The sequence below is a fragment of the Gracilinanus agilis genome, chromosome 1 (genome assembly GCF_016433145.1).
Source record: "Gracilinanus agilis isolate LMUSP501 chromosome 1, AgileGrace, whole genome shotgun sequence".
In the NCBI taxonomy this organism is placed as follows: domain Eukaryota; kingdom Metazoa; phylum Chordata; class Mammalia; order Didelphimorphia; family Didelphidae; genus Gracilinanus; species Gracilinanus agilis.
In genome coordinates, this window is record NC_058130.1 from 329,329,907 (window position 1) to 329,352,383 (window position 22,477).

At 37.3% G+C, this 22,477-nt stretch overlaps 1 protein-coding gene across 1 annotated transcript in view; it reads left to right on the top strand.

The window, feature by feature from the left end:
• Window positions 1-1,167: 1,167 nt before the first annotated feature.
• The window catches only part of HAPLN1 (hyaluronan and proteoglycan link protein 1), a 34,790-nt gene continuing 13,480 nt past the window's right edge, over window positions 1,168-22,477 (top strand). Inside the window, exons 1-2 of the mRNA XM_044657668.1 lie at window positions 1,168-1,267; window positions 20,342-20,713. Coding sequence (XP_044513603.1) covers window positions 1,168-1,267; window positions 20,342-20,713 — 472 coding nt within the window. The remainder of the gene's footprint in view (window positions 1,268-20,341; window positions 20,714-22,477) is intronic.

Consider the following 22,477-nt stretch of genomic DNA (forward strand, 5'->3'; position numbering starts at 1 on the left):
AAAAAAAGCAGAAGGAAGTCTCCTGAGTGTGTTTCAACTTTTATATTACACCAGAAGATTTTTACCATGCCCCCCCCCAAAAAGACAAATATCCTAAATTTTTGCTAATTCGAAATGAGTTTTTGGTTCAGCCTTTTGCCTCCAAGTGATAAGATTAGGTGGGGGAGGGGCAGAAGTCCCCTTTCTTTATGACTGTCAGTGTCATCAAAAAGAACGGCAATCCAGAGTCTGCCCCTTCTGTATCACTTTGGTTATTGTACTTCTTGATCCATCCCAGGTCCTCATTTGCCTAATTACTCCTGCCAGCCTGGCAGAGATTTTCCCTGCAGCCGCAGCTCTGCTCACTGCAGAGACCCTACCTGGCACACACGCCAAGTTGGTGCGTCAGCATTTTAGGTAGAAATGAATGAAAAATCAATCAGGGCAGCTGCAGTGGCAGCATGCACAACTCCAGGCTAATTTGTGCATGATTTTCCCAACGGTTCACCATAGACTCAGTCTTTAAGATGGTAAGTGGATTTGTGCTGAAAATGTGCTGCTTCTCCTCAGGCAGACACCTTTTGTCCTCTTTCCCACTTAGCTCCAGCTAACTTAGCATCCCGCTTAAAGAGTCAGCTTAATAAACTGTCCAGATTCATGGGGAATGTCATGCAAATATTATTCACTTGCCCCGGCTTTCTGTTTATTTCTCCATCAGACTAGGTGCTAAATGTTCAAGCATAGGCTGACCACGTTGTTTTTCAATTCCCTATGTACCAGATCTGGAGCAATTCAATAAAACCTCAAAGACAATAACAACACTGGATTTCAAGCAGCACTTTCTCATCACAGACCCATCCTGTTTGTTTAACTCCCTGCAAGTCTCTGTGTGGAAAGCCCTGAATTCTGCATTCCCAGATGTATATACTTCTGCAAAGATAGAGTTAACCACCATTTGTTCTCTGGCTTCTCCCACTGGGAATGGGGGGGCTGAAGTTGTGAAAGCTGCAGTCTCCAGCTCTCCCAGGACAGCTCCTGTAACTTTCTGAGCAGATTGGGTTAACAATTTTTATAGAGCCATTATAGGATGATAAGTTGTGCAGTGCAATCCTATAAAGGTTTCCCAATTTCACCAGTCTGTTTGTATGTGATGCCCTCACAGTGAAGAAGATTCTCGTGGCTGTCAAGATGAAGTGTCTACTTTTTCTGGTGCTGATTTCTCTCTCCTGGGCTGATCATCTTACTGACAACTACACTCTGGAGCATGACAGAATTATCCACATCCAAGGTAAGAGACACAGCATTTTGAGTCACTCAGAAAGAGTTGGGATGCTAGGTTAACACGGCTTGATTTTCATTCCTGCTGCATTGACTCCTCTACCCTTTACCCTTCCCCCCCACTAGGATATGTGGGACCAAATACCCACCCCCTCACCCCCACCCCCACCCCCAGCCTTTCCCTTTTTGGTGGTTTTAGTCCTGATAAGAAATAATAAAAGTTAGGCAGCTTAATCCTATCCAAATCAGCAATAAGTTGCTGCTCTACTGCCAGACTTCTTAGTGTAACTCCTTTTCCAGGTAGAAAAAAAGTGCATGGAGTTTACTTCAGTGCATTTTATTGGGGAATAGGTATGATGCAAGAATTAAACTCAGGAGATTCTGCTCTCAAAGAACTGGCTGATTAGCCACTTCAAAGGGAACAATGCAAACAAAAATAAAGATAAGTAAGTTTAGGTAGAGAAGAAGTAGCTTACCCCAGGATAAATGGGCCCCTCTCTAAAGCTTGGGTTCCCATATGCCATTCTATTGCCCCTGCGTGATCCCGGTGGGGTCCTGTGCGTCCACAAGCTTATAACTGTGGCAGGATAGGAGGCTGCAGTACAATGCAGCTATTTTCTCAGTCCCAGCTTCAGATGAGGGTCATCCTGCCTGAGCAAAGTGGAGACACTTATGCAATCGGAACAGGCAGAAGGAAAGGAGCTGGGGCTTCTTGCCTTTCCTCTCCAGGCTGACTAAGTAAAAAGAGGAGGAAAGCTGAGTTTGTCATTTTAGGAGGTGTGATCGCGTTTATTCTAGCTGTATGTTGGTTCAGTTTGGGGGACTGAAAGCAGGCAGTGCTTTGAGTTTTCAAATAGGCATAAAGCACTAAGTTTTATCTTCAAGGTCGTAAGTGTAGTCTTCGGAAGCTGTGCTCCCTGTGAGAGAACTGGTGTTGTGAAGGTCAAATGACAGGGCAAATATAGCTGAAAGTGTCCTCTCTAACTTGGGAGCTCTGTGTAGCCTGATCACACACACCAAAAAAAAAAAAAAAAAAGAAAAAAAAAAGCATTCTCAATTTGACATTGACTAGCAATTGCGAATATTTCTTGGTCAAAAACTTCCATTCTATGAGTTTCCAAGGCATTTTTTTTCCTGAACCTTAAGAGAAAAATTATGTAACAGAAAAATGTTACTTTTCTAGTTGCTGACTCAGCTTTCCTTTAATGAATGCAGAGAATTCAAAGCTGTTTGCCTAACTGGGAGTTGGGTGATTGGAGAGCAGATATGCAAAAAGCTTAATGATAGGAAGCTGAGTCCCTTATCTTTTGGTCCATCCCAGCTGGCAATACTCACAATCCTCAAAAGCCATAGGTAAACTAAACTTTAGCTGTGATGGCAGTTCTTTCACTCTATATGCTGCCTCACTTAAATTGCACAAGATATTTAAGAATATTATCCAACTAAGGGGAATTAGCGGGGTTTGGGGGAGAGGGAAAGAACATGAAATATGTAACTAGGGGAAATATTAAAAATTAAAATAATAATTTTAAAAAAAGAAAAAGAAAGAAATTCAATGAGCTCAAAGAGTATTAAGTGTTAGTGATGGCAGAATATATTCCAGAGTAATAAAATGCATTTCTCTAAGGAAAAAAAAAGAATATTATCCAAAACCAAAAACAGTACAGGATTAAATTATTCCTGGTGGGCCCAGATTCAAGTTACCCATTAAGACCTATATTTAATGCTGCGGACGATATTTTCCTTTATTGCAATGCAACCCACTGGTGAGATTTAACCAAAAAGATTTTTCTCATAGATAATAATAACTCAATAGTTCAAGTTATGGAGCCAAGCTAGATTCACCTGAGCATTATACGAAATACATATATATATATATATAACATCCTTCACTTTTTTTGTCTTACAAAGTCTAAGAGGACACTAAGTAATCCCCTCAGAACTCTGAGATAATACTTTAGGGATGAGCTGGACAAAAGGATCCACAGAGATTCCTTTCAATTCTGTGATGGTCATTCTATGATTCTGTGAATATAACTGGAGGCATTTGTCTTGTGGGAGTGAACTGAGGAATAGATTCCATGATTTTGTGGCCTTAGAAGAGAAACTCTGTGCAAGCATCCTGTTCCCACCACTATTTGTCAAATGGCTAATTGGGTATATTTTCCCCATGTCATAGATTTCAGAACAGATTTACATATTACTCAGCATTTCAAGGAAATGAGACTAAGGGATTTGCTATACTTCATTTTTTTTTTAGCTTAAAATATATAGACAAATGATATCAAAGCAAAGCAAGGCACTGGGTCACCAGCAAAGAATTTCCTCTTTGTTCTGTACTGAGTAAGCACTTAATAAACATCTGTGGTCTTTAAGTGAACTAAATCTACTCAGTATTATGTATTCTTGTACCATATAACTCTTTAAGTAAAATAATTCTTTTAATAGCAAATCTGCGCACCCAATCCCCAAATAATACAGACTGTGTAAACTCCAAATGACTCAAAAACAGCTTGCCATAGAGTAGGTACTTGGTAACTTGTTGACTTACTGATTGAATAAAGAAACCTTTTGGACACAGTACGACAAAAAGAGAGCTGGGTTTGAAATCCAAGGACCTGATTTCAAATCACTCTCCTATTTGCTACTTGTGTGACCATAGCAAGTCAATTAAACTTTCTGCGTCTCAGTTAGGGAGTTGGCTGGATAGCTGCCATCATCCCTATCAACTTGACTCATTTTTAAATTATTATTTTGGTACTTAGTAATACTTTATAAGCCACATTGTTTTCAATGGGATAGTGTAGAATGTGCCATAGCAAAGTGATCTGGTGAAAAGAAAATTAGATTTGGGGTCAAATATACAGGTTCAGAGTCTGACTCTGCTTACCCATGTGAACTTGGACAAGGACCTTTACCTTTGTGAGCCTTATTCTCTAAGTCAGTAAAATATGGGGGTCCTAACTAGATCCCAATTCCCCTTGGCATTCATTAATATGAATATTTCCTAATCCTGAGAGATGAATTGCTGTATCATAGCCAACAGGGATTGCCTAATGGCTCTTCACAGTTTAAGGTCACTTCCAGTTATCCTGTTGCACATGCTTTAATCTGACTCATGTTAAATACTGGAATGTAAGGGGGTTCTCAAGAGATACTTAAAAGGAAACTTTTCCCTCAGAAAGAAAACTGGGAAATAGTTCTGGAAGTGAAAGTGAAATATCAGAAAACTGAAGATAATATTCCTTCTAATTCCTAAGACTTTCTCATAAATTTTAGTTTTCCTGCGCACAGATAGAGAAAAAATAAATGTATTTTAGATAAAACTTGAGTTTACAACTTGGGGGAGGGGTTAAATTTCATTAAATTTTTAAAATATTAATTGCATATCTCAGAAAGTAAATTTCTTCTCTTTCCCTCTGAGATGATTCAAAGGTCCAGAATTTTATTGCCAACTGTACTTTCTTCTACTTCACTCCAAGCCTCACTCCTAATATAGAGAATAGTGATTCTTGTGAGTAAAAGGTTTAAGTTAACATTGTTATTGTCACTTTCAGTGAGCAAGTATTTGTTTATTTTTTCCTTATTCCTTTCCATGCCTTTCTCTGAAACAAAACCATAGCGGAAAAATTCTCCCTGGAGTTCTACATCGAATCCTCCTCAATTCAAATCTACGAATTAAAATATTATTTGCTGATTCTCTTCAGTTACCAGGCAAACATCAGGGAAATAATTTATGTTCATTTTCTAAAAGAGTGACCCCACATGGGCAACAGAGAGCACATTTAGACTTGGGTTTATGTAGAGTTTGTAGAAGTCTCGATAAATCTGAATCTGGATTTTATCAGAACAGGAAGAAACGTAAAAGCTATTTAATTTAATAAAGAAAACATATATTTTAAAGCAATGTTGCTAATGAAATGTAGGCTTGTTTACTAAATTCTTTTTATTTAAATTTATTTATTTCTTGCATTAAAATATGCAGATAACTCTATCCCCATTGGAGAAGGCATCATTTGATAAAAAGTCATATGTATATAGAAAACTATGTCTTGCTTATTTCTCTTTGTCAGTTCTTTCTCTGGAGGTGGACATACACCAGATCCTCATACAGAGAAAATTAGCAGTTCTGATCATCTCTCTTTGCCAACAGAAGTCACCTTTTAGGTGTACTTCTTTGAAATTCCTCAAAAAAGATAAAATTATTGTTGTTTCTCAGGCATTTCTGACTTTTCCTGATCTAATTTGGCATTTTCTTGGTAGAGATACTGGAGTGGTTTGTCCAGCTCATTTTATAAATTAAAAAACTGAAGCAAACAGGGTGAAGCGACTTGCCTAGGGTCACACAGTTAGTAAGTGCCTGAGGCCAGATCTGAAATCAGATCTTCCTGACTTCAGGCCCAATACTCTATCCACTGTACCATGTAGCTGAGCCCCCAAAGGGAGTTCTAGGACTAGACCACAAAAAATTTCTACATTTAGAGGCAGATAAGTAGCTTCCATTTTAGAATCAAGACTGTGTATTGGTTCCAAGGCAGAAGAGCAGGAAAGGGTAGGCAATGGGGATTAAGTGACTTGCTCAGGGTTGCACAATTGAGGAAATGTCTGAGGTCAGATTTGAACCCAGGACCTCTCCATCTCTAGGGCTGGCTAGGGTATTAATATGGTGATTGAAGAAGTAGTGTGTTGGCTTCTAGTAACAGATTCCTGTTCAGGGTATTCTGGTCATGTGGATAGCCAGGATCCCTCACACCAAATGCCTTGTGTCCTTTGAAGGTCTACTGAAACTGAGGAATGGTGAACTTTCAACTAGACATGTGAAACTCTAAGAGGTATTGGATTTGTATTCAGACTCTGCAACACTACCCTGTTCCTTATGTAATAACTGCAGAGTAGGGATCCTGTGGTGCAGAGAGCAGATAAAAAGGAGGGGAGGGGATTTAATAATGCATGACCAGAAGCCATCCACAGAGCCAAATGGTGAAGACAGAACCACTGCACCCTCTTCCTCCCCAACCCCAAATCTATTTTTCAAACTTATGTTGACTCCTGTTAAGAGCAGCCTTACAAACAGCTCAACAGACCCTCACGAGGTAGGAAATAGTAGCAAGGTCAGGCACTATCCTGAGATGTGCTCCTGTGCTCCCCTACAAGCAAGCAATTAAGCATCATATTTAAGGGGAAGAACAAAGGCAAAGTGCTGGTGTTCTCTAAACCAACTCTATCTTGTCAAGCAAGTAGGTGGGATGAATGTTAGGGAGGGAGAGAAGGAAGGGATACAGAAGGAGCAAGGATCTGAGCCCTCGAAGGGATTTTGAAGGCTGTCTTGTCCGACCCTTTCATTTTATTTTTAAATTATTTTGTTTTCCAATGAACAAATATTTTTTCACTCTCTCCTAACCCACCCGCGCTGGAAAAAGAAAGAAACAAAATACTTATTTCAAATATATATGATCATGCAAAACAAATTACCATGTTGGCCAGGTCCAAAAACCTTGTGTTACACTCTTCATATTTATGTAGTCTGTCACTTTTCTGTTGGAAGGTAGAAAGCATACTTTGCCCTCCATCCTCTGGAATCTTGGCTCATCATTGCATCCAACCCCCTCATATAAAGAAACTAAGACCCAGAGAGGTTACATGACTTGCTGCTCAAGGACACATAGGCATAAGCATCAGAGATGAGATTTGAACCCAGATCTCTTGTCTCTAGAACCTGGGCTTTTCCCCACTATATCACAAAAGGACTTGTTAAAGGAATGTGGCTACAGTGATCTGAGATCCTCAAATGCCTTTCTTCTTTTCCTATCTTTTGCCATTCTGATACAACTCTCATCTGGGGAAGACACCAAGATGGCAATTCTGTGTATTTCCAAATTATGTGTATCCCCATTGGTGAACTGCCTTGGATCAAACACCAGTACAGTCAATGATAGTCTGAGGACAGTCAGGAGAGTCTGCAGCTGCCTGCCTGATGGATGCTGTGTTCTGAGAACAATTCCCTTTCCCTGGAGGCAGGAAGTGGGGTATCAAAAGGTTCTTGCTTTTGGCCATTGGAAGCAGAGAGTATAATTTTAGGTCCTTATAAATCAAGAATCTGACACCTCTGAAGAGTAAAGAGAGTAAATGAGTGGAAGAACCTCAGAAAGATAACTATTATGAAGTTTTTTGGAGACGATGAGGAAAATACTATGAATAACTTTATATTCTGTGAAGTATCTGAGAGGTAGTTTGGAATAGGAAAAATAGGACACGTCTTAAAGTCAAGAAGTTCTGGCTTCACATCCAACCTCTGACAAATACTGACTGTATGACCCTGAACAAATCAGTCTGTATGCACATTGTATTTATTTTATACATATATATGTTTGTGTGTATGCATTTGTATGTGTATGTGTGTATATATGTAGTATGCATGTATATACACAAAAATGTTATATATAGTCTGTGAAATGGATAGATGGATAGAAAGATAAATTATAGACAGATCAATAGATGGATGGATAGATAGACAGATAAATAGATAGAGATAGAGAGATAAATACATAGATACATAGATAGAAAGGCACAGACAGACAGATAGGCACAGACATATAGACAGAGAGAGAGAGAGAGAAAAAAAAAGAGAGAGAGAGAGAGAGAGAGAGAGAGAGAGAGAATTATGGGGATAACCTAAAGCTAGCTTTTATGGGCTTAAGAACCAATAGTTAAGTTTTCAGTTTGAGCATTTATACCTTGGAAATCAGCATTCACTACAAATCAGTCCTAGAATTATTATTGTTGATTGTGTGGATTTATTTTTTTTAAGATGCCTTCCATCTTGGAGTCAATACTATATATTGGTTCCAAGGCAGAAGAGTGGTAAGGGAGGCAATGGAGGTTAAGTGACTTGCCCAGGGTCTTACAGCTGGGAAGTGCCTGAAGTTAGATTTGAACCTAGGACCTCCCATCTCTAGGCTGATTGTGTAGATTTAGAAAAGTACTAGGTAAAATGTTAATAATACAAGTCAAACCTAAAAGTGTGTCCTGTTTTTGGTGGTGGGAGGGGAGCTGGTTGTTAAATATTTATTGGCCTGCCCCTAGATATATACATATATATATGTATATATATAAATGCATATGTAAACAGAGATCTTAAATGGCATAGATACTCATAGATTTTTATTTCATAAAAGTGAGGCAAAAAATCACATTTAACCCAAATAAACAGTTTAAACTAAAATTGTTACCTGCCCACATGGCTCTATTGCCCGTTGACTTTATAGTGTTTTTTTCTTCATCTATGTGTGTGTGTAAAATATATATATATATATATGTGTGTGTGTGTGTGTGTGTGTGCATATATATATATATACATTATATATTAGAGAAACGAATATGTATATGGATAGAGACTGGTCCTGTGAATCCACTGGTCTAAGGGACTTTTCATTGAGGAAATTCCTTCAACTAATATAGGTTGGCACTTTTCCCTGAAATTTATGATCCTGGAGTGTTTAGTAATTTGCTGAGGGTCATACATCCAGTATATATCAGAGATAGGGCTTGATCTGAGGTCCTTCCTGGCACACTATTTCTGCCTTTTAAAATGCAGGTGCCTATAAACATAGGCATATGGCAAAAGCAAGAAGCAAAGCAGAAGTGGAATTTTCTTATTCATAAGCCTCAAATAATTAGCAGTAACTTTCAAGGCAAATCTTAACAAGCTCCATCCTTGCTTTCCTCGCATCATGAGCCTCTTACTGAATTTTAAACTTTTTGATATCAAGAACACTTTTGAACCTCCCCTAAAATTCCAAGAAACTCTCCCTAAACATAGCAAAATATTCCAGAGTACTCTGAAAAGTCCAGATTAGAATTAGTTCTCATATGCCAAGAGGTGTGAAAATCTGGACGGAATACTCCCTCCATGCACTAGGTGCTCTTTTTGCCCCTTTCCTGAATGTGGACATTCTCACACGATGCAGGAAGTCAATTTGTTCAGCAGCAGCAGCATCTCTGTCCTCCCCACCCCCACCAAAGACCCAGTAAATCCAGTTGGGAGCAGAGTGTCCCTTTTGTTGCAACTCTGCAAGATGCAAAGTTGACTCAGCTGGAGCTCTGACTGCCAGCTTAATGGCTTGATATCCCAGCAATTGCAACTCACACACAGCATTCTCCATGGCTTTACAAAATGCCAAGGAGAAGAGAATCTGCTCAATCAGCACTTGAACTTTTTTATTTAAAATGTACAGTGTAAAATCATTGTCATTGCAGCAACAGAACTTTGTTTTTTTGGCTCACCTTCACATACTGTATCGAGAAAACTGGCCAAGAAGTTTTCTTTCTTTTATTTTTGGATCATACCAGTGACGTCAGTGGCATGGAAAATACCCTCCGCTAATGAGGATTCGCCCCTTGTCTACAACTGATAATCTTTGTATTTATCTCTGGGAAATCACTTTGGTAAGATAAATGAGTCATCAAATCCCTAGTCACTGGGCAGACACAGTCCTGGGTAGTGATCAGTGTAAATTTGAGAAAATGCAATGGTGACGGTCTCAAAGATGACGCTCTACACTAAGCAACTGTCAGGCTGATGTGTGTGCATCCCAGAGCAGCTTAACAATAATGTTCACATAAGCAAATCAGCTCAAATAAAGAAATATTTATCCCCTTGAGAAGCTGTTGGATTAAGTTAGACAGGAAGGGAGGGAAAATGAAAACACCACCTTTTCTCTAATTATTTCATGTTAAGTTCCAAATAGAAGCCAAAGCACAAACTCTTTGAAGTGAGAAGATTCACACTTCAGAATGGCTCTCTGTTTGCTAGCAGAGCTGGGCTGGCATCTTTGGCTGGACTGTTTCCTGGAAAGCAGTGGAAGCATTTGGCCCCAGGTTGAGCACATGACAGGATCCAGACACCCCAACATGAGGGCTCTTAACCTTTTCTTGTGTAATGGATCCTCCTGGCAGTCTGGGTAAAACTTTTGGATCCCTTCTCAAGATAATACTTGTAAATAAGTACTAAAATAAACTACAAAGAATTATAAAGGAAACCGATTAAAGTGTAAGATGAAAAGATGATTTTTTCCCATCCAAGTTCACAGACTCCCTGCAATCTCTAACAGACCCTTATCAGGGTCCCTGGACCCTAGCTTAGGAGATCCTGTCCTTAAAAAAAGACTAGATATCATTTTGCACAGTTACCCACCATGGAATGTTAATGCAGCAAGCAGAAAAAGTATCACTGCCAAATTTACCAAAGTTATGTAAATGAGTTTATGTTACATTAATTAGCAATCATATATTCAAAAGAAGATGGTAAATATTTTCTTTAGACTATAAAGTTCTTAACCTGGTATCCATTAACTTTATTTTTTAGAAATATTTTGATAGCTTATTTCTATATAAGAAATTTCCTTTATAAACCTGCGTATATTATTTTATGTATTTAAAACATCATTCTGAAAAATGGCTCCATAGGTTTAAATAAACTGAGAAAGGGGCTCATGACAAAAAAGTGAAAAACCTCTGATTTAAAGAATTTGTGGCATGCCACAAATTATTAAGCTTCCCCCCACAAAAGCACTGGTTTTTAAAATGTATTGTCAAACAGAATTTTGTAGAAAATTGTTGAGAAAATCCTGCTGAGATTTTGCAAATTCCTATGATTCTCATATCCTTTAGAAAACTGTGTGTGTATGATCACATCATTTTCTTGTTAAGCAAATGAATTCATTATCTGTATTCTATTAGAGAAGTCATCATAATTAAATATTTATACTCAGTTAAATGTTTCCATGTGAAAATAAATAACTTATTTTGAAAGAGCTCATAAAATCATTTGCTAATATTTATTGAGTCTTCATAATTTATAAAAAACATACTATATTCTAAAATTAAATTTCCTGGACTTCTGCTAAGCCTTCTTTCTCATGATTAAACCTTTGACCTGGGCTCTATGTTTTCTTTTCTTTTCTCTTTAACTAATTGAGTGAAGGGTAAAGTTTCAGGTTAAATCAATAAGAAATTCTTGATCTATATGCAAAATTCATAAGTGGGTTCCCTAATGCCCTACTGATATCCTAAAAACCAATTCTAAAGGCATTCCTTATTAAGTTGAAATCACAATTAGGTGGATTAGTCTTGTACAGGAAGTTTTCATATTAAAGGAACAAATCCCTTCATAATTCACCTATGAGTTTTGCCTATGAGATATGCAGTATGGGAGAAAGTGTACTTTTGCCACTGATTTGCTCTGTGACCTTGGACAGGTCACTTTCTTTCTCTAGGTCCAGTTTCCTCATCAGTAGAATAAGGATTTGAGTCTCAGTGATTTCTAGGAATCCCTGCTTTCTGATAATTATCAGCTAAATGCCTCACTTATCCCTCTCTCCACAAAGAGGATATAGTCTATACAGACTCAGGCTTAGTTATGAGCTCATTAAGGAGTACTGCCATTAATTAAATGATGTGCCATTAATTAGAGCTTAATGATGAAGCACAACTCAGGTTCATGTTTATGTTTCTCTGTCCTCTTTGAAATATACATTTAAATCACCATACTAATTCTTGAAAATTTGATACTAAGAATCTAACTTGCCCCATTGGTGAAATATACAGTTGTGTAATTTATTTGGCTATAAGATCTTCCTCATATGTTCTCAACAACAATCAGACCACTTGTAATTCTGTATTTTCTAATAAGTGCAGTAAAGGGATACATTGATTAGATCATTTTATGTTAATCTCCAGACTCTGGAATTTACTGACTAGTTTGATAAATCATTGTTCACAAAGATTCTAAGAATACTCCAAAGCAGTATGGCCAAATAAGATTTTTCCTATTGCCACTTTAGGATATACACAACACTTAATTTAATTCAATCTAATTTACACAGCTGGACTGCAGGATATGACCAAGAACCAGGAAGCTCCTGGTAGTCTCTGTTTTTGGTTGTCTGGAAAATGTTTCCAGTGGGCTAGGAGTATCATCAAAAGCCCTTGAATCATCAAAGAACTGATGCTTGCCCTAAAAAAAATACATAAGAAAAAAAAAAGGCAGCCACAAAATGATAAATTGCTAACACACCCAGCTACCAAAACTGATAGCTACCTACCCTAGAGAAAACTGTAGTCATGTGCTCATCTCTACCAGGGAAACTTCAATGATTTTTTTTAAAGCGGCATAAGAATATCATCTTTCACCAAATTTTCTGGATGACAGAAAAAAACAACTGAATAAAGACAAAGTATTAAAAAATAGAAATGGCACTAAAAGTACTTAGTAAATATACAGTGCTTGATTGAACTAGAGTACTGACCATGTAAGGAGAAAGAAAGGCCAAGTGTACAGACAAGATTTGACAACTGCTTGAAAATGTCAGGTGAGAGAGAGTGAAGAATTGAAGATAACGATAACAATAGTGATAGCTGGAAATTATATAATGCTTTAGGATTTGCAAAGAGCTTTACATATATTACTTTGTTTTATCCTCAAAACAACTCTTAGAGATAGACATTCTATTTTATAGGTGAGGATATTTATAGATGAGACAAAGCATAAGAAACTTGTCTAGGATCCTAAAGCACATAAATGTCCAAGGCTAGATTTGAACTTAGATGCTGCTGTCTCCGAATCTAGCACTGTACAAACTATGCTATTTAATTAAAGCTCATAACACTAAGGTTATAAACCTGGAAGAATAGGAATTCCGTTGACAGAAATATGAAATTTAGGAGAGGGCTAACTAGGAAAAGGATAATGAGTTCACTTTCAGATATATTGAGTTTGAGATATCGAGAAGATCAAGTCAACTTCCAAATAAGTCATTGAAGCCAATACTTTCTTTTAAGGTATTGAATTTTATTTTATTTTCCCCAGTTACGTGTAAAAACAGTTTCCAAAAATTTTTAAAGAATATTGAATCTTGAATTCTCTCCCTCCCTCCTTCCCTCCCCACCAAATCCCTACCCTTCCTGGGATGGTAAGCAATCTCATATAGATTTTACATGCAATCTAGTACTTTTAAATTAAACTTGAATATGCAAAAACATCCTGTCTACTTCCTTGATCAGCTTCACCCACAGTCATACTTAAGTTTAAATAGTAACCATCATGGTAGCCTACCAGAACAGAAGTAATTAGTTCCACTGAGCAGTACTTAGGTAGGGAAATGCAGCAGTTTGCCCAAGAGGCTGCTTAAAGGAAAACTGAAGCTGATAATTGTGAGCAAGGGAAGGCATGAGTCATGCTACATTGAAGGCCAGCTTGATACCACTCCAGGAAATAGCTGTAGTACAAAGACTAGACCAGATCAATAAGGACCAGATTGCCCTTCTAAGCCAAGATACCTCATTCGGTAAGGCAAAGAGACTAATACATGCTCTAAAAATTGGACCCTGGTATTCCAGATTAGAGGAAACCTTCATGTTGTGTACAAATGTATATCAGAAAGATAATACTATCAGCAACAATATAAAAACTATTATTATTTTAATGTTGATTTGAGTTAGTATGTTCATTAATAGCACAAAGGGTATAATATTTAAGTATCTTCTTCATTTTGGGTGTCACACCCAAAATGTTCCATTTTATCCCCTTAGATTTAGAAATGTGAGAATTTATTCTTTATATGCTGCATTATTTTTATATCAGGGTCCTGGATCATAAAAGCTGCGCTAGGGAGAATTCCTGAGCCAGGTCTGGCTCCATTCAGTCAATAGGATTTTTCCATTCTCTTTGTCCTGAGGAAAGTAGTCCTTTCACAGACTGACTTACAGGAAAAGTTCAATAATAATACTTTTCTTTCCTGTGTGCAAAATATCACCTGGCTATTTGGGGAAGGGCTAAGGGCTTGATGACCATCTCTTAATTAGCTATCACCAATTAAAGATGTCTTAGGATATTCGAGAGAGGGGTTTGAATAATGAACTCCAAAAAATATAAATAAGTACCTGGCCCAGGAGCTTCCATTTGTCTTACGATGGTCAAGAGAGTCATTTGACCCCAATTAGATATCTTAACTGGTCAATTAAGAAATTATTTTAAAATTAAGAAAGACCTTTCACTTAAGATAATTTTAATTGCTGCAGAATAAACATGTCCTAAGCTTATAGGAATACTTTCCAAACACTGATAGTTCTAGTATATTCAAGGAATTCTTGTAAAACAAAAGAAATTAGTATAAAAGTGTGGAGACATCACTTCACACCTTCTTAGAACCCTCTTATTATCTACTCATACTCATGAGCACCAAAGGACAAGAAAGTATTTTACTAGTCAGAGATAGTTGGGACATAGAGAAATAAATTACAAACAAGTTTGTGAGAAAACTTCATAATCTTTCATGTAACATAATAGATCCATGTATTACTCTAGTACAAGGCAGAATGAGTAAAGTTCCATAAGTGAAATGGGCGGCATTCGAAAACTATTTTCATTTGGGGTTCCTTTAAAAGAGGACAATCTGCATCAAAAGGCAGATGCCCAAACTCCAAGACTCATAAAAGTATGAATGTCCCTTTAAACCAAGTCACATAATTAACAATATCAGCTTGGTAGCTATCTGTTGATATGGCAGACGCTTGAAGCACGTAAGTAAAACCAAAGGGAGCTACTGAATGGGGGAAGAAGATGGTCATGGGAAATTTTCAAAGACCAGAGGCAGCACAGTTCAGCTGATGTCTTACCTTCTTGGCATATTGGAGTTGGGTTGATTTGGGGCATGTCAATGAAGTCTCTGTGTATCAGAGAAGAAAGCAGTCAGCACTGATGACAATTATTTAGAACAATCTCCAGACCCTTTTTAAGACTAAAATGTTGACTGGTATACAGTTTCTTCTTCTCCCGTCACCTTTTTTCTTTATGTCTTTTATTAAAACGGCATGATAGGGGCCTCTAGGTGGTTCAGTTGATGGAGAGCCAAGCCTAGAGATGGGAGGTTCTGGATTCAAATATGTCCCCAGATAATTCTTAGCTGTGTGACCCTGGGCAATTAAGCCGCTTAACCCTAGTTGCTAGCACTTTCTGGTCTTCTGCCTTGGAATCAATACTTGTTATTGATTCCAAGACAGAAGATAAGGGTTTAAGGAAGAAAAAAACAGCAAGGTTTGTTTAGGTTAGTGATAAGTGCTTAAGGTCATGAAGATCAATTCTGATAGAAAAGTCACAGAAGAGGCAGGTTAGAGGTACCTTATTGCTCCTTCCCTATTGTTAAAAGCCCTTAAATCTAAATCAACTCTCTCACAGAAGTTCTAGTTATTCTAACCTGTGTCACTTTTATCTACTGAAGCTAATTCCTTTGTGTTCTCCAGATTTCACAGCAGTTTTTTAAATGATAATGAGAACCGAAGTGGTTCATTGGGTTCACATCAGTGCTCTCACCATGCCCAGCTTGCTTCCCCTGGAGAAAACCATGATCTCTGTAGGAGAGCACATCTTTCAATTCTCAGTCATCAACCACCTCCAATAGAAATAACAGTTGAAACTCTCAGAAATTATTATGGTGTCTTCCTTTATTTCCCCTCCAGACATTTTTAATGTGCTATGTAGTTTTCCAGGTAATTTGTAATCTCAGTGGCCTTTCTGGTCACAATTATGGTGAGGTATCAAGTGTCTGCATATGTTATTTGGTACTGGAAAGGAAATGAGGAGAGCATCCACCTGTATCATAGTTAGTTTTACATTTTGCAGTTTTTAAAGGGAAGTTTAAACATTCTCTTCTCCAGCGTAAAGTCTGATTTTGCCTTTTCACACTTCGAGGCTTTTATAACCATCCTATTGATCCAATCATTTTTATTTGAACACTTAAATCAAATTCATCTGGTTATCTTTATGACTAATAGCAGGTTAAGGTGGTATTCCTCCTGGGTATATTTTCATTTCAACAAATGCTTTTAACTCCTAGACATGCTCTGTGACAACGCAAAATTATGAAGTCTGATGAGAAGTATTTCAAGTTTTCTAATAAGCAGCTGAGGGGGACAAGCTAACTTTTCCATGGCTTCCACTATACACATTTGAAGAATTTTTTGATACTCTGAAGCTGTATCCACATGATTCACTCTAAATATTTGGGGGGATTGGGGTGCCCTTTACCCACATTAGTACCTAAGCCTAAGACTTTCACCTATGCAGTTTACAATTCAATGCTTTACCTTCATACTCAATCCTAAGAAAATTCAGGGAAACATCTCCTTTCTTACTACAAATGTAGAAGAAAAAGACTGCCATGTGACATGTTCTTACTTTCTCAGAACAGGAGGTGTTCAAAGAGGTAGGGTCACCCAAAGCGGATTTGATTACTTCCAGAATACTGTCAATGATAATAAATCCTCTTTAATTTTGCCATAGAAAAATTTAGATGTCTTAGTCACTTTGCATAATATACTTTGTTTGTTTAAAAGTTATTTATTTATTATTCTTTATAAATAAAACATAAATGCTGTTTAGCTGGGACCAAGATATGCTTTCATTACACTTAACTCCTACACTGGTTTTTCTAGTCCTCCGTCTATTCTTTTATTCACTTGATGTGTGTTTACTATCCCACAGGGGACACAGGAGGGTTTTTTTTTAGTTTGTTTGCTTTTGCTCTGCCAGGAAGCCTGGAATAGGTACAAAGTCTCTGCTCAAAGTCAGAATAAGTTACCAAGAAAAAGTCCGTGAGGATTAGGAAGTGAGTGGGTTTGTGCAGTTGACCCCTGAACCTCACAAAGAAAATCAAATAGCTGCTAAGGTTTTAGTGGGCAAATACTATTTGGGGAGTATTTGCTGAGAAAACATGTCCTTTGAAGAGACTCTAATTACTTTTTCAAGGGTGCATATATAGTCTTGAGCCTGTTTTGTGCAGTAAAAATCAGTATTTCCTGCCCATCTCCTTGTTCCAATGCCACCCATTCACCAAAGCCCCAACTCAATTGCTTGTTCAATGACTCCTAGAAGGTGAAGATTTGCAAAGCATTTTGTATGCCCTGTCTCCTCCATAGTTAGTTGCTCTCATCTCCTTTTTTACAAACCAGGAAATGCAGTGTCTCACCCACATTCATACAAGGAGTAGGTGTCAGACAAGATTCAAACCTTGGTCACCCATGACAATGAGTTCTCGTGGCAACCTGCTTGCACATCCTTTGCCCTTGCTACATCCTACTTTGTACCATGCCCCCTCTTATGGTTCTAAAATCCTTTAACAAGGATTGTGATATCTTTACCTTTGTATCTAGTGTATCTACACTTTCTAAGTGCTCAATAAATGTTTGAGAGAATGAATAATCTCCTCTTGCACTCAGTAAGATAACTAAATGGTCAGTTTAGTTTTACTGAATATTTATGGCCTGCCAATTTTCAAGAGGTATTGAGATGACTTCTAAGTTAAAATAATGCAAAGTAATATATTCAGAGACGAAACAAATCATGTGGAGTAGATAGATGCTATCAGCCCTTGAGATGATACATTCATGGAGCTCAGGACTGAATTTGACTTTAAATTAGATGACTACAAAATGAGGAATATGAAAAAAGCTAGGTTTGTGACTCAATTTTTAGTCATGTACTGAATAAAAGGATGTTGAATCTGGAGTCAGAAAACCTGGGTTCAAATCCTGTCTCTCTCTTTTGCTACTCATGTGTCTTTGCCAAAGGCCATTTAACTGGATTAGGTTTCAGTTTTCCTCATCTTCAAAAGGAGAGGATTGGATGATGTGATCTCTTCCTTCTCTAAGGCTAGGGTCTCTTCATCTTAAAGTGCATTCTCTTTCCCTCAACTGCTTTGGGGGCTTCTGGGAGGAAAAGGCTGCTAACGTAAGGGAACATAAACTGGTTTTTATTTTGTTTTAGGTTTGGCCTGCTTGGCATAGGAATAATACTTTCCCTGGCATATAGAAATGTATTTCATTTTTTTTTTTAGTTTAGTCACAGGTGTACACTTATATTGCTTTATTTCAAGATGTCTCTGGAAAAGAATGACTGCTACTTCCTAGTGTTTCTAGTATCTTAAATGAGTCACCGCCTAAGCAGTCCTCAAGAGCTCTAAGGATCTAAGACAGGAAGGACAATGGCGGCCTTGACGGAAAGCAAACCTTGTGGGCTTTGGAGAGCTTTGCCTGCACAAAGGAGGAGGGAGTACAGGAGTTCCTCCAGAGCTTTCTCATCTGCATACCTTGCGCATCCTCAAGGGACCTTCTCAAGGACGATGCACAAAGCACATTCTCTAGTGCTGCTCACTGGGGGAAACCCCAGGGCGGACCAGGATCAGAAGACAGCAGCAGCTGCCGCTAAAAAAAGTGCAGACCTGCTGATGTTGCACACTGCAGAGTTGTGAGTCTCTTCTGAAGGCAGTTAAGACCTTGAACCAAGGATGTATGAATGAAAACTGGGAAAATAAAAACAAGAGACAATAGAGATTAGATGATTCTAGAAACTGGCAACACTCAGAAGATTAAGGATTAAAAAGAATGAAAGAGCTGGATCCTGGAATGTGGAAATCTGGACTAGAGTTTAGTTTTGCACAGGCATTAGGTCCCCACATATTGAGGAATCTATTTTGTAAAAAAAAAAAAACTTTTCAAGTTTTTGGTCTAAATCATTCCTTTTGAATAACTCTCTGGGGCTGATACTTTGCATTTCAGTTCAAAGAGATGCATGTTGCTTTTAAAAAGAAATTCTCCAGTGGTATGTCTCACAAAGTTATGAAAGTTTGTACCTGATTGTGACTGTAATGTGATGCTTAAAGCTTTGAGTTCTTAGGATAGCACACCGTTATGAATACAAGGCATGACATTTTACTCTTTTGCTAGATACTTCACAAAATTATATTAGAGATACTGTCTGGATGAAAAGAATGTGCTTACTTTTCTTGAATTTTTCTTGCCTACTTTTAGCAGTTATTTAGCCCTGCTCCTGTCAGCCCTACCTAGTTAGTTATATCCTTTTTTTAAATTTTCTCTCTAATTTTTATTTTTAATTTTTAAATATTTTTCCATGGTTACATGATTCATTTTCTCTCCCTCTGCTCTTCCCTCTGCCATCCTGGAGCTGACAAGCAATTCCACTGGGTTATACATGTGTTATCACTTGAATACTCTATTTTTAATATTAGAAATTTCAGAAAACAAATGGTCAAATAAGTTGAACCTATATGACTTTCAAGCTCCAGAATTTTAGAACCTTAAGTGTTATTTTATTCTTAATGTCAAAGATTCCTTAAAGCATAAATATAAAGTAATTATTATTTATATGTATGTACATATTTTTCCTGTGAGTAAAAGGAATTTCAATAAATATATCCTTTTATGTGCCTTACTTATGCTATAGTATATGAGGTAAGTCTGTGTACTAGTTACAAGGAATATGTAGTTGAAAAAATACAGTCCCTGCCCTCATTGAGCTTATAATCTAATCATATATGCATATAACACAAGTACAGCATATTCATAAATAAATATGTAACCCTCTCCTCATTCCTCTTTCTCTCCTTTGTTAAGGGGGGTGAGGGGAAAGGAAAGAACAAACCATAGGATCATGTCTTGGGCTTGCCCACTAACTTTCTTAGATTAGATCTGCCTGCCAAGCCTTTATTGCCAATGGAGGAAATAAAGTCAAAAAGCAGGGGAGGGAATTGGCCCAGGAAGGGAAATGAACTAGGATGAGGCTAATGTGTAAAAATTGGGAAGAAGCAGCATACTGCAGGACCCTGGACATAGTATCAAAGGATCTAGATTCTAATCTCAGCTCAGCTATTTACTGCTGGTGTGACCTTAAATAATCACTTTACTTCACTAGCATTCAGGTTACACATATTGAAAATAAAGGAGTTGGACAAAGTGATTCCTTCCAGCTATATACATTTATGAATCTTTGATGCTCTATGACTGATTAGTCTGTAAACTCCGTGAGTTCAGGGAATGGGTCTTACCCAAATTGTATATCTTAATGGACAATCTGCATTTATTTAATTGAATTGAATGAGTGAATATAGTTCACAATTTAGAGAACAAGCATTTAGCCCTATCTTTTGTCTAGTGTTTTAGCCTGCCAAATTCTCTTTTGTAAAAGTAAAACAATAGATTAATGATGTATTTTTGTTTTTCTTTTTAATAACAGCAGAAAATGGCCCCCGTCTACTTGTGGAAGCAGAACAGGCAAAAGTCTTCTCACACAGGGGTGGCAATGTCACACTGCCATGTAAATTTTACCGCGACCCCTCAACAATTGGCTCAGGAACCCACAAAATCCGAGTCAAGTGGACCAAGCTCACTTCAGATTACCTCAAGGAAATAGATGTTTTTGTTTCCATGGGATACCACAAGAAAACATATGGCAGCTACCAGGGGAGAGTATTTCTGAACAGAGGCAGTGAAAATGATGCCTCCCTTGTAATCACAGATATCACCCTGGAGGATTATGGCAGATACAAATGTGAGGTGATTGAAGGATTAGAAGACGATACAGCAGTTGTAGCCTTGGATCTGCAAGGTAGGTTGCCACCAAGACTGTTAAATACAGGAATGCTAATAAGTCAGCAATTTTCTTTTCCCCAACATAATAATAACTAATGGTTTCCATGGTTATAACATCTAACCCTTAAGTCCTTGCAAAGCATGGGTTCTTATTTTTCAGTCAGCCTGTAATTCCATTTTTTTTCCAGTTTGAAATGTGCACACAATTGATGTGCACATAATGGAGGCTATTTGTAACCAGGAGAAACGTGCAATGGAATTGAATTAGCAATATTCAGAATCAGCTTCATGTTATTTTAAAATTTAAATCCCATTTCATGGTTATTGAGAAATTCAGATTGGATACTCTTTAGGCAAGATCCTAAAATTAACTCTGAGTCTCAGAATAATGACTTTTTTTTTTTAGCAAACATCTGCTAACATAAATGCATGTTAATTTTATTCTATGAAATGGTTGTGAAACTAATTTAACAATTAAGTAGCCTCTGGATTTATTTTGACCTTTTGTAGAAAGTGTTCATTTAAAAACTCATCCTTAAAAAAGAATATTTTTTTACGATTTCATGTGTCACAAAATGATATATAACATAATAATAAAATACATATTTTTATGAACATTTAATAAATTATAAAAATATGCTTCTCCAAGAGAAACAAATTTTTATATTAGCTATGTCCAAAAATCTGTCTCATTCTTTTTATTTTCTGTGTTTCTCAAGTCTCCCTTCCCCAAGAAGGCAGGTTGTACTTATATTATCATATAATATATATTTCCCTGTTCAAGAGATATAATGCTCAAATCTTCTTAATTATAAATGCCCAGTGTTTAAAACATTCTCGTTCAGTTTTGCCATGAGTGGCAAAAATGATAATTTTGGCTGCATTTTAAAATATTTTCTATATCATATTTGCCACATAAATTTTCTTTCGTACCTTTGGAGAGAGGATCTTTACACACGTGACTTTTGGACAAAAAACAAACAAACATGATTTGTCTACTCGAAGGGAATTGAAGATTTTTGTTTCCTGATACTCATTTATTGTGTTCCATTTATATGTGGGAGTTTCTTTTAATTGTGTATGCCATCTATAACCAAATCTGAGATTTAAAAATCAAAAGGAATTTAATTGTTGCAAAGCACAACCTCTCCCATCATCCTCCCTCAAAAAAATCCCCACTACACCTGTTCGCAGTCATCTGGCATTTGCTTGAAAATCAGCAAGAAAGGGGAAATCGGTAGGTCCTTTCACATCTGGAGAGTTTGAAATGTTAGAAATATTTTTTTGCCCTAAAATTCAAACCTAAAGTGGAATCTGTGCAACTTTTGCTTTTGCTCTAAATTCTGCTCTCTGTTGCCAAACAAAATGAGCCCAGTTCTTCTCCTACAAAAGATTTTTATCCCCTCTGAAATTCCCATCTCCATATTAAACATCTCCACTTTCTTTAGTTAGTTTTCTGATAATGAATATCTAAGGCCCTTTCCTATCATAGATCCTCTGGACACTTTCCAACTAGTGGATGCTGAGTATGTTAGAGATTTTTTTAACACAATGTTTAACAAACTCTCACATGGTAATCGTCTGGGAAAGATAGAGATATAAGCCATATGATAATGTAAGAATGGTTGTGCTCAAACATCAAAGCAAGAACACAATATTCGAGGTTTCATTTTATGAAGGAAGAGTACTAGGTTTATCACTTCCCTGTTCCTAGGACGTCTACTCCTTTTAATGCTGCATAGGATTACATTAACTATTTAATTTGCTGTTGATTCAACCT